Source organism: Sebastes umbrosus, chromosome 11 (genome assembly GCF_015220745.1).
Source record: "Sebastes umbrosus isolate fSebUmb1 chromosome 11, fSebUmb1.pri, whole genome shotgun sequence".
NCBI lineage: Eukaryota > Metazoa > Chordata > Actinopteri > Perciformes > Sebastidae > Sebastes > Sebastes umbrosus.
In genome coordinates, this window is record NC_051279.1 from 32,853,488 (window position 1) to 32,866,563 (window position 13,076).

The window sequence follows — 13,076 nt, forward strand, 5'->3', positions numbered from 1 at the left end:
GCTCCAACCATGCGGTTGCAGGGCTTCCAGCGAAAAGTCAACGGCTTATCTCTTTAATCAACCTGCATTCGCGGATTACCTGCCGCGAGAAGATTCAAGGGACATCTCTGATGATGACGTGGGCTTATATAAACTACGTCATCCCAGGTCACATGTGACTTTGTTGATATTAAATACTCGACCTGCGCGTGCGCGAGATGGATAACATCCAGTGTTAAACACTGCCTCTGGCAGTCAGGAAGAACGAAATAGAACTGCTCTGCTCGGCTCGGCTCTGCTCTGCTTTACTCCTCTCAGCATCATGTCTGAAGAGATGTATCTGCAGTATCGTGGGCTTATGGTTCCTAAAGAGACTCACTCCTTAGAGAGCTTGAAGTTTGCGGAGGAATTCACCTTTAAAGACGAGGATGTGACGGCTGTGGTTTACCCGAAGTCAGGTCAGTGTTTACGGGGAGTTGTTCTGGGCTCACCGCCGAGTCCTCACACAACTTATATATGTACATATTCTGCTCTACAGTGCAGTTAACGATGACTCTAAATGACCCCGGGAACAGCTAGAGTACAGTAGAGTAGAGTAGAGTAGAGAGTAGAGTAGAGTAGAGTAGAGTAGAGTAGAGTAGAGAGTAGAGTAGAGTAGAGTAGAGTAGAGTAGAGTAGAGTAGAGTAGAGTAGAGTAGAGTAGAGTCCTGCTGTCTCTGACTAGCTGTACCAGAGGAGAGGAGGCTGCAGAGTTCTCTCAGTTTGTCGAGTAGCTGCAGAGATTCAGACAGTTCAACAGGGACCAATATAGTTATCTCCTGCTGGGCCGATTTGTATTGTAGGTTGTTGGTTGTTGGTTGTAGGTTGTTGGTTGTTGGTTTTCTGGTTGTTGGTTGTTAGGTGAGTTTCTGTCAAACACAGTCCTGTCTCTATTCAAAGGTTTTTACAGTCTAATTCACTACTAATGGTGCAACTAAACTTTGAACTTTAAATTCTAAACTCTAAACTGTTGTTTTGATTATGGCGCCTCCTGTGGACAGTAGTGGTATATATACATACTGTGTATATATAAAACTGGAATATAGTGAAAAGGTTAAAACATTTTCGTCAGTCATTTAAAAAAGTGAAAATTGTATTTATTCTAGACTCATTAAACGAATACTAAAATGTTTCAAGCATTTTTCTCATTTTAATTTCGATATTTACAGCCAACAGCTCTAAAAAGAAAGAAAAAGGTGTCTCAAAATATTAGAATATTTAATTTCGAGTTTGAGTAAATTACTATTCATACAGTATAAATACAGTGTATCTCTCGGTCTAGTTCAGAACCCGCAACCACAATCATGGGGAAGGCTGCTGACTGGACAGATGTCTTTACTACATCCGGTTGCATTTTGCAGTATGCAAGCCAGCATGCTTTTCTGGCTATTCTGACCCACAATCCTCTGTGCAGCTGATATATGAGCAAGAGGGTCAAAGTTCAAGGTGCAATGTTATGACAAAGTAGTATGTCCCAATTGTAGGCATACTGCAGGCAACAGTACATACTTTGTAAGGCCAGCTGCAGTACGTACTAAAAGTAAAAAGAAACAGTATGAGATTTGGAACGTACCCATATACAGTACTTTATTAAGAATTCTATGACCGTGTCAACAAAAACTAAACATTAAAGCCATCATAAAAGTAGACTTTATAGTAGAAAAATTGGATTGAATTGCATTAGGACTTGCAATAAACAGCCATTTTAAGCAACACTGAATGATGTTTGAAAAGGTCTGCTGTGGTCATCCACAAATAATGTGCCATATACAGTATGTGTTTATATTTTGAACTCTTCTCTCTCCAATGTATACTATTTTCTGTACTTTGTACATCTGTATGGAGTACGGAACCTGCCAAAATGAAAAATAAATAAATACATTTATTTATTTATTTTTGGCTCGATAGATAAATAAATAAATGTCATTAAATGTAGCAAAAATAATATAAAAAATACATGTAGCCATTAATTAATTGATAAACTGTGACATAAATTGATATTTCTGTTTTAATTTGCTTTTCTATTTACTTATCTTTGTATTAATTCCCTTATTTATTTACTCTTTTGTTTGATTTTCCCTTTTATTTATTTATGTATTTATTTTCATTCAATTTTAAATGTATTCATTTATTTATTATTTGTTTGTTTTAACATCTCTTTGTATTTATTTATTTTTGCATTTATTTATTATTTATTTTTAAATGTGTGCATTTATTTATGCATTTATTTATGCATAATTTCCCCTTTGCATTTCACCCCTTATTTATTTCTGTATTCTTTCCTTTACACATTTCTTTTTACATTTCTATATGCATCTCGTTATGCAAATGAAGGGGCTGTCACTCAACGTGTGTCATTGTGCGGTCAGGGTGCATGACTATATGCTAGCTAGCTAGCTACTCCCCTCGCCGCTGCCTGTACGGGCACAGAAATGTATAAAGAAAAGAATACAGAAATAAATAAGTTTGTGAAAATAAATAAGGGGTGAAATTCAAAGGGAAAGGCGTGCATAAATAAATAAATGCATAAATACATAAATAAATGTACATTTGAAAATAAATTTAAAAATAATGCAAAAATAAATAAAAATATGACCGTTTGCAAGTACATTATTTCAGATTTTTCTAAAACACTGATGTGCACAGCTTTGACAGCCCCAGATTTTCTTCTCCAAAGGGTTAGAAGCAATTTGGGAGATGTTCAATTAGGACCTTCTCTATTGGCTGCATACTCTGAAATACAATGTTTGTGCTATTTAATGCTGATGAAGACAGTGTGTCACAGGACCTTGCTGTACAGAGGTTGGAAATCTACAACATCAAGACTAAGGCTGGGGCGATTCGTCGACGTAGTCGACGTAATCGATTACGTAAATACATCGATTTACGTAACTTGCGTCGACGCATCGGATGACGTAATGAAAATGCGCTGCGCCCGGTCCGAGCATGGATTCTGATTCCCCCAGAGCGCAAGAAGCGTCAAAAAACCTCTCCAACGTTCATCAAAGGTGTGGGAATACTTCAAACAGAGACCCAACAATGTGGTGCTCTCTAAGTTGTGCAGGATGGAGATGGCGTACTACAGCAGTACAAGTGCAATGCACGAGCACCTGACAAGAAGGCACCCCAGAGCGCTGCGTGAAGAAGACAGCAACAAGACACCGCCGTAAGTCCTGTTTACTTTTTCATCACCCAGGCATGATATATTAAGATTGTAAAAGCGCGGATGTGTTTCTGTTAGCAGTAGTCATTTAAAGTTTGTTTTTAAAATGTTTCTTTATCACCACCATGTTAAAAGTATTTTATGGACCACTGTTATAGTAACGTAACGTAACACCACGCGTCATCTAATGTTGTTATTCGGCCTTTTATTTTTTCTGTTTACTTTAACGGCGATGTACGGGTGAGAAAATGGCTTAAAGTAACGTTACATATTGTTCTACAGTCTGTGACTGTTAGTCTATAAATAGTTTAAATTATTTCTCTTTCTCCACACTGATGCAAAAGTACATTTGCTAGTGTTTATCTTAACTGCATATTATTACAGTGATTAAATAAATCCATGTCTAAACCATTTTAAGTTTTAAGTTAAGTACTTAAGTAAAAATACTGATGAGGATTATTATTATTACTAGCCTAATGTCATAACACAACAGTGCTGTGGAAATTAGACCTGTTTTAAAATGTGCCACTATTACCATTATTCTAATGGGCTCTTCTGTGTCTGTTTTTCAGGATGAGACAAAGCAGAGTGGAGGACTTTTTCTACAAAAAGAACATTGCACTTTATTCCTTTTACATGAATTTATAATACAAGCTCTTGTTTTAATTTTATTTTGGAGAATAATGTGGACGTGGCCGCAAGAGGAAAATTGATGACAAATTGAAGAGACGGATAATACGAATGGTAACCAAAGAGCCCAGAACAACTTCCAAAGAGATTAGAGGTGAACTCCAAGGTCAAGGTACATCAGTGTCAGATCCCACCATCTGTCGCTGTTTGAGCCGAAATGGACTTAATGGAAGACGACCGAGGAGGACGCAAATCATAAAAAAGCGAGACTGGAATTTGCCAAAATACATATTGACAAGCCACAAAGCTTCTGGGAGAATGTCCTTTGGACAGATGAGACAAAACTGGAGCTTTTTGGCAAGTCCCATCAGCTCTATGTTCACAGACGCAAAAATGAAGCATACAAAGAAAAGAACACTGTACCTAATGTGAAACATGGAGGAGGCTAGGTTATGTTCTGGGGCTGCTTTACTGCATCTGACACAGGGTGTCTTGAATCTGTGCAGGGTACAATGAAATCTCAAGACTATCAAGGCATTCTGGAGCGAAATGTGCTGCCCAGTGTCAGAAAGCTTGGTCTCAGTCGCAGGTCATGGGTCCTCAAACAGGATAATGACCCAAAACACACAGCTAAAAACAGCCAAGAATGGCCAAGAATAAAACATTGGACTATTCTGAAGTGGTCTACTATGAGCCCTGATCTAAATCCTATTGAACATCTGTGGAAGGAGCTGAAACATGCAGTCTGGAGAAGGCACCCTTCAAACCTGAGACAGCTGGAGCAGTTTGCTCACGAGGAGTGGTCCAAAATACCTGTCGACAGGTGCAGAAGTCTCATTGAGAGTTACAGAAATCGCTTGATTGCAGTGATTGCCTCAAAAGGTTGTATTATTACTTTTGTCAGTTTCAAGTTATTTCAGTGACCATTGTGGGTTTTTCCTTCTTTAACGGAAGGGTACCAACAATTTTGTCCACGTCTGTAAATCAATTTCACCCAGATATTCAGTAAATGTAAATCAATTTCACCAAGATAATTAATAAATATAAATCAATTTCACCCAGATATTCTGTAAATATAAATCAGTTTTCCTTGTAAAGTTAATTTGGATTTACTTAATTTATTCAATACTTTTTAATCAAATTTGTAGTAGAAAAATCTATTCAATTATATTACGCTTATATATATATATATATATGTGTATAGTATAGGGAATGCAATACCGGTATAGGTAAAGCGAATGCAATACTGCCCCCGCTGCTCCGATTCTCCGGCCAATCTCACATTCCATAGTCCCCTCACTCGCGAACAAGACCCAGAGGTACTTGAACTCCTTCACTTGGGGTAAGGACTCATTCCCTACCCGGAGTAGGCAATCCATCGGGTTCCTGCTGAGAACCATGGCCTCAGATTTAGAGGTACTGATCCTCATCCTGGCCGCTTCACACTGATCCAGTGAGAGCTGGAGGTTGCAGACCGATGATGCCAACAGGACCACATCATCTGCAAAAAGCAGCGATGAGATCCTCAGCACACCCAACAGCAAACCCACCTCCCCCCGACTACGCCTCGATATCTTATCCATGAATATCACGAACGGGATTGGTGACAAAGCGCAGCCCTGTCGGAGGCCAACCCCTACCGGAAACGAGTCCGACTTATTGCCGAGAACCCTAACACAGCTCTCGCTTTGGGCGTACAGAGATTGGATGACCCTGAGAAGTGACCCCCTCACCCCATACTCTCCGGCATCCCCCACAGTATCTGCCGAGGAACCCGGTCATACGCCTTCTCCAAGTCCACAAAATACATGTAGACTGGATAGGCATACTCCCAGGCCCCCTCCAGGATCCTTGCGAGAGGCAAGAGCTGATCCGTTGTTCCACGGCAGGACAGAATCCGCATTGTTCCTTTTCTATCCGAGGTTCGACTATCGGCCGAACTCTCCTTTCCAGCACCTTGGAGTAGACTTTACCAGGGAGGCTGAGTAGTGTGATACCCCTGTAATTGGCACACACTCTCTGGTCCCCCTTTTTGAACAGGGGAACCACCACCGGTCTGCCACTCCTTAGGCACTGTCACCGACTTCCACGCAATGTTGAAGAGACGTGTCATCCAAGACAGTCCCTCCACACCCAGAGCCTTCAGCATTTCTGGACGGAGCTCATCAATCCCCGGGGCTTTGCCAATGTGGAGTTGTTTGACTACCTCAGTGACTTCCACCAGGGAAATTGATGATGGTTCCCCATCAGCTTCCAGCTCTGCCTCCTACAATAGAGGGCGTATTTGTCGGATTCAGGAGTTCCTCAAAGTGCTCCTTCCACCGCCAGAATACCTCCTCAGTCGAGGAGTCAGTCGAGGTCAACAGTGTCCCATCCTTACTGTACACAGCTTGGATGGTTCTCCATTTCCCCCTCCTGAGGTGCCGGACGGTTTTCCAGAAGCACTTTGGTGCCGACCGAAAGTCCTTCCCCATGGCTGCTCCGAACTCCTCCCGTCACGGCAGTGGGTGCTGCTCTTCGGGCCTGTCGGTACCTTGCAACTGCCTCCGGAGTCCTCCAAGATAACATATCCCGGAAGGCCTCCTTCTTCAGTCGGACGGCTTCCCTGACCACCGGTGTCCACCACGGTGTTCGAGGGTTGCCGCCCCTTGAGGCATCTAAGACCTTAAAACCACAGCTCACCGACCTACAGTAATTATACTTCTACAGTATATTACTGTTCATTCTGTTTGTAATATAATTGCAGCAGGCACCGTTACCGCAGCGATACGTGCCAGTTGCCGTCAGCCATGTGCTCTTATTTGGAGTCGTATTTTTGTACATGACAGTGATTTTAATTGTGGGTGCTCTCCTGAATGAGAAAAAGGGGCGGGGGTTTACAGAAATCCTTCAAAGATGGTTCTGCCTGAAGCACATGCCAGTGTCTCTTGAGTGCAATGATTGTATTCCGTAGAGAAACAGGCCCAGTTTGAATTTTTGGTCTTTTGCGCATTAGATAAGAGATCAGAGCGAGAGGTGGTGTTGGATGGCTTTCTCCATAGAGATGGAGGCAGAACCTCTGTCCTTGAATCGAGCAGCCATGGTGTTTATTTTGGAGTTATTTTATGTTAACTGTTTATTATGCATCTTCTGACTTGATTCTGACTTTTATTTTGTTATTTCAATTATTTTTTATTTTTTTATTTATTTACTTTACTTTTTTATTTTTTATGTATTTACTTTATTTTATTTTATTATTTATTTATTTATTTGACTCCATTTTTTTATTTATTTACTTTACTTTATTTTTTATTTATTTTATTTTTTATTTATTAACTTTACTTTTTTATTTATTTTATTTTTGATTTATTTACTTTACTTTATTTTGTATTTATTTACTTTACTTTATTTTTTTGATTTATTTTATTTTTGATTTATTTACTCTCTAATTTAATTCTATATAATAATGAGTGAGAAAATGTATGGAACACGTCCTGCTTATAAAATAAATTCTTATGCCAAGTTAAGAAGACAAATAGTTTAATTGGGTGTTTCAGCTCATTTGTCTGCTGTAAATGGAAGCCAGTGTCTCAAATGAGAATGTAGATGAATCAGAGAAAAATGATTTGATGAGAGGTAAGACTTGACCGTGATGTAAATGTTTAGTCGGGGACACGTTTACTCCCACTTCTCGGTGGCCACCTCCCTCTTGAATTACAGGTGTGTAAATCATTAACAAAGAAGAGCTCAGGGAAACAAATCTGCTTGAAGACCTTGATCTGAGCTCAGTCATGTCCACCGACAAGTACATCCATTACCGCGGCATCGTGCTGTCCTCCGGGGGGTCATTCCTTGGAGAGTTTGGAGTTCGCCCAGAATTTATCTATGGAAGACACCGATGTGTTTGGTGTGACTTACCCCAAGTCAGGTACAGTGTATTTACAGCTAATTTATACGGAGCACAGACTCAATAATAGTCTGTTTTAATCCCAAAATTTATAATCTGTATACGTCATTGGATGGAGGGTTAATGTTGCTGTTGGTGTTTAGTACACATATGGTCCAGAGAGCAGGTAATGTGTCTGAACTCGTTTGGCTGCGGTTGGCACCGTCGCTGGCGGTGCTGCAGTTGGCACCGTCGCCGGCAGTGCTGCGGTTGGCACTGTTGCCAGAGGTGCAGCGTTTGGCACTGTCGCCGGCAGTGCAGCGGTTGGCACCGTCTCACAGCAAGAGGGTCGCAGGTTCAAATCCGGCTTGGGGCCCCTTCTGTGAGGAGTTTAGCGTGGGTTTTCTCCGGTTCTCCGGTTTCCTCCCACAGTCCAAAGACATGCAGGTTACGTTAATGGTTGACTCTAAATGTCCCTTAGGTGTGAATGTGAGCATGAATGGTTGTCTGTCTCTATGTGTGATATCCTGTGATAGTCTGGCGACCTGTCCAGGGTGTACCCCGCCTTCACCCATTGTCAGCTGGGATCGGCTCCAGCCCCCCCGCGACCATAGGCGCAGTTTACTGAACCCCCTAGAAATGCATCTTATATTTTTTTTTAGGCCAGGTAGGAGTCAGACATTCCAATAGAAAACAATGCACTCAAACTGATTTTATCACCTACGCTAGTAACATGTTGGCTACACGCATCCTCATACATTAGACCTCTCTGCGTTGTATACATTGCATTCCCTCTAGATTTAAAGTTCAAACTGCGCCTATGCCCGCGACCCTGCATAGGATAAGAGGTTACAGATGATGGATGAATGGATGGATGGATGGATTGATTTTCGCTTTCAGGCCAGAGTTGAACCTGGAACGTTGCGGTTATATGGCATGTGCTGTAACCGCTTGGTACAAGGTGTTCTAATGTTGACCATATAATTTTGGTTTAGCTATTGGTAGTCTTTAATCTGTTGGTGTATTTTCTTTATAGCAGAAGTGAGTACTTCTTGTTATGTATTATCTGCTGTTCTCATTTTTTCTGCAGGTACAATCTGGATGCAGGAGATCCTCCCACTGTTGCTGAATGAGGGGGATCTGACGCCGATCCAAACCATTCCTAACTGGGACAGGGTCCCCTGGCTGGAGGAGAAAAGATTAGCACTGGTTGTGGATCAGTTGACGTCTCCACGGGCGATGGTCACACATTTTCCTTACCAATTTATGCCCCCGTCCTTCCACTCTTCCAAAGCCAAGGTAAAAGGGTCAAAGGGTGGAAGCTTTGTGTGATATTCCCTTTTGAACCGAGGATTTTCTATTGTCTGTAACTAACACTTTCTTTGTCACGGTCTCGTTCCATTATTAATATTTACTGTAATACACATTTCACCTTTTTATGTTATTGAGTTATTCTCTGGTGTCTCTGCCGTAGGCGATCTATGTCATGAGGAACCCGAAGGACATAGTGGTGTCTTCGTACTACTTCCATCAGATGGCCGAATTCCTCGAGGATCCAGGAACCTTCGATGAATTCTTGGAGAAATTCCTTGAGGGCAAAGGTCAGAGGTCTCATCCCACATAAAGAGTTTACTGTGTAAAACTGTGGTTCAGCCTTCTGGTGTATTAACATGTGAACAGATTTTGGATGTTGAAAGCAGGTGAAAGTCATCTTTGTGTGTTGTTTCTGCTAAAGTAGAGCAGTGGTTGTTTGCATTTATACTGTGGTCTATTGTCCGTGTTGTCTGCAGTGCTGTTTGGAAAATGGACAGACCACGTGAAGAGCTGGAGAAGCGCAGAGCTGGGAGACAGAGTATTGTACATCACATATGAAGACATGATTCAGGTAAAACCCTCCAGAACTCTCATGGGTTAAAAAATAATAAACATTGTTTCATCTAAAGTCCAGAGTTACCGGTTGACTGTAAACATTAAATGTCTCGTTGACCATCTTGCTTCACAAATTGTCTCTCAGAACAGCAGCCGTGTGGTGCACCACCACCATGTCTGCTACAGTTCCAAGAAACAGAGTTTTCCATTTGTTATTTTCCTTCCTTAATTTGTGTTTCAGTCTGTGTCTTAAAGGAACAGTGTGTAAAATATGGGGGATCTATTGGCAGAAATGGAATATTATATTAATAAGTATGTTTTCTTTAGAGTATAATCACCTGAAAATAAGAATCGTGTTTTCATTAGCTTAGAATGAGCCGTTTATATCTACATAGGGAGAGGGTCCTCTTCACGGAGTCCTCCATGTTTCTATAGTAACCCAGAACGGACAAACACTGGCTCTAGAGAGAGACATTCACGTTTTTGCGTCGGACAACGTAGTTATCCTAGTTATCCACACGGGAGAAGCTTCAGTTGGTTGCAATATGCAGGTTTGCTGCTAGACGTTGCAAGATCCTACACACTGCACCTTTAATTTGTGTGTTCTCGTTTTCTTTCTACAACTAACAACTGGGAAACACTAGAGCTCAAACTGCCTTCTTGAAATTGCTTTTTTTATCAGACCAACAATCTCAAAATTGTTCCAGGTTGTATGATATGGCAGCAAAGAGTCACCACATGAGAATCTGTAACCAACAAATGTCTGGTATTTTTACTGAATAAATGGCTGAAACACTTAATTATATCAGACATCAATTTAATTTGCAAAAAAAGGTAATTTTAATTAATAAACTTTTTACATACATTGATATGTATATATAGGCTACATGTTGCTGCTTTACAATTGTGACTAGCCTTTTGACTGATCGGAGATGGTCCCTTTTACACAGTAACACACCACTGTTACACTTTTAACTGTTATACACATTGCATTGTTTCATTGGCTTCATAGAAAGTAGTCTAACACAATGTTTACACAGAGTGTGTAGTGAAAGCAGCACATCAGTAAGAGCTGCAGCAGCTTCAGGCTTCTGGCTGTATCTACACTGGATGCGTTCAGGTACAGTATTGAGTTTAGGTCCCCCGTATTTTCACTGAAGTAATGCGAGTAAAACAGAAGAAAATAACCTTGAATCCTAAAATGAGGCTTCTGTTCGCAGCTATACACGTATAGCATGAGTAAACGTTACCTGTTACGTGATGGACGACTGGAAAACAAAACCTTTTTAAACGCCTCCTGTGTAGACGAGCTGTGAGTAAAGCTACATCAACGCAGTGCTACTTAAATATGACCAGTCAAACTTAAAGCTTCACTAGGGGCCCTCATCATAGAAACCATGTAGAAAGTTCTTCATTAGAGAATGTGCATTATAAGATAAAGGCAAACAACTGTTGCTTCACATAACTGAAAGAACATGTGTCCCATGTGCTCGTCGTCTAGGACCTCCCTGCAGCTCTCAGGCGTATGTCAGAGTTCCTGGGCCGTAATCTGATTGAAGAAGCCATTCAGAAGATAGCAGAGCATTGCTCCTTCAAGACCATGAAGACCAACTGCATGTCCAACTTCAGCCTGGTCCCTAAGGTGTACATGAACACCGACATATCTCCATTCCTCAGGAAAGGTGAGGCTAGGAGTGACATTCAATCAGATATATTTCACTGTATTTTGAGTTGATTTTCTTTCAGAGAGATCAATGATTTGTTGTGTTCATGTGACTGTCTTGGTGTGTGTGTTTTGGTTTTAGGTGTTGCGGGAGACTGGAAAAACCATTTCAGCTCAGAGCAACTGGCCAGATTTGCGTCGGTCATTCGCAAAGAGCTGGAGGGTGAGAGCTTCTCTCTGCCATGGAGCCTGGATTGACCGTCAACCGGAGAAAACACAGAGAGGGAAAGAGCTGTAGAAATAAAATCAAGGCAAGTAGGTAAAATTGGTGCTCAGTTGATTTTTACATTAGGCATATGACTCAAAGCATTTTATTGATTGTTAAAAACATGATTGAAACTAGAAAAGTGCACTCAGTAGATTGCAGATCTCCGCCAGGTGTGTCTATTTAAACAGCCGCTGCTGTAATGTTTGATTGAAAGAATACAAACCACAACTGTCTCATTCTACTGATTCTAAGTTAACGAAAAACACAACGATTCTTGAAAATTGTTTTCCATTTCTGCCAATAAATCTCCCCAAATCCTACATCCTGGTCCCTTAAGAAGAGTGAGGTCATCAGTCAATGACGGTATAAAACAGAGCAGTCAATAAATTAGGTGACTCAGCGCAACCACGAGAGGACCTTGAGCATACAGTCATAAATGTGCACAAAAAATGTATGGCTAGTATGCCAGATTAACTGTGGACAGACAGATACACACACTTGATCAAACGCATAATCCCCTCACACCTGACGGAGATAACGACGACGCAAATTTTCCACCCTCTTGCTAGCGTACATAATATCACTACATAAAGTTACTATTATGTTTTTGTGCTAATTACTGCATAATTGCTTTTGTGTGCACTTAAAAGATGTTGTCCCTACTAATTAGTGTGTAACTACTGATAAATAATTACTGTGGAACAAAAATATAACTACAAGTTATTACAAGTTGTACAGGGAAGTATTTCATAATGACCTAGTAAATGCTTAATTACTGTATTGTATCTTATTATCTAGGAGTCAAAACGACCCCCGATGTCGTGTAAAACAATCTGCTGTGATCAGATTACAGTATGGATTGGATTATTTTAATTTATGATTCATTTTCCCAACAGTCTCAATCTGCCAAACACCAGAAAATGAAAGGGACAGAAATATAGTTTACTGATGTAATATCGGGTTCTACTGATTTATTCACTTTTATTGAACTATCATTTTATTGAAAATTCAGTTATATTGTTAGTGGGTTTTAATCACATGTTTATCATTCATTGATGTGACTACTTAAACTCTTAATTTGTATTATGGTGTTTTGATTCACTAATATTGAATTATTACTGGGTTGATATGCATTCCTTTAATATCTCAATTGTATTACTTGTTGCCTGTCTACTTTGGCCTTAAAGAATATAAAAAAGAAAAGTTAAATCTATATTACTTGGTAATCTTTTTCTTGATGTCTGCAGACTGTTTTTGTTGCTCAGCAAACATCATTCTTCGATTGTTATTCAGTAGAATGTTGACTTCAGTCTGGGTTTATGATTCTTCAAAGCTGGTTTAAAATCCTTCTGGAAAGATGAATTGGGGGCTTTTGCAAGAGTTTGTCTTGAAATCTTTCTGCCCCTGTGGTCCAGTGTTCTTGTCTTACCTGTTGGAGAAAACACACCTGAAGACTGAAGGGAAACATGTCCAAACATGTCTCCACCCTGCAGACAACAAAAGAGGGAGACGTATTCTCTCTGGCATCTCTCACATGGTTGAATGAACATAGACAGTCATACACAAACACATTTGGAAAGTCGCCGTCCAGGCAGGAGTG

The 13,076-nt window shown here is 40.5% G+C and overlaps 1 protein-coding gene across 4 annotated transcripts; it reads left to right on the forward strand.

Annotated features, from left to right (window-relative positions):
• The first annotated feature begins 239 nt into the window (after window positions 1-239).
• On the forward strand, window positions 240-12,689 carry sult2st3 (sulfotransferase family 2, cytosolic sulfotransferase 3). 4 transcript variants are annotated; one of them, XR_005208897.1, is made up of 7 exons: window positions 240-437; window positions 8,767-8,975; window positions 9,151-9,277; window positions 9,467-9,561; window positions 11,047-11,227; window positions 11,351-11,519; window positions 11,781-12,689. XR_005208897.1 is itself a non-coding variant. In XM_037785351.1 (6 exons), exons 1-6 carry the CDS (start codon window positions 302-304, stop codon window positions 11,464-11,466), a joined length of 864 nt encoding a protein of 287 aa, XP_037641279.1. In that variant the 3' UTR covers window positions 11,467-12,689. The 4 variants fall into 4 exon arrangements, 1 of the variants encoding a protein (XP_037641279.1); XR_005208896.1 differs by having other exon boundaries at window positions 302-437; window positions 11,351-11,523; XR_005208898.1 differs by having other exon boundaries at window positions 317-450.
• The last annotated feature ends 387 nt before the right edge of the window (window positions 12,690-13,076 follow it).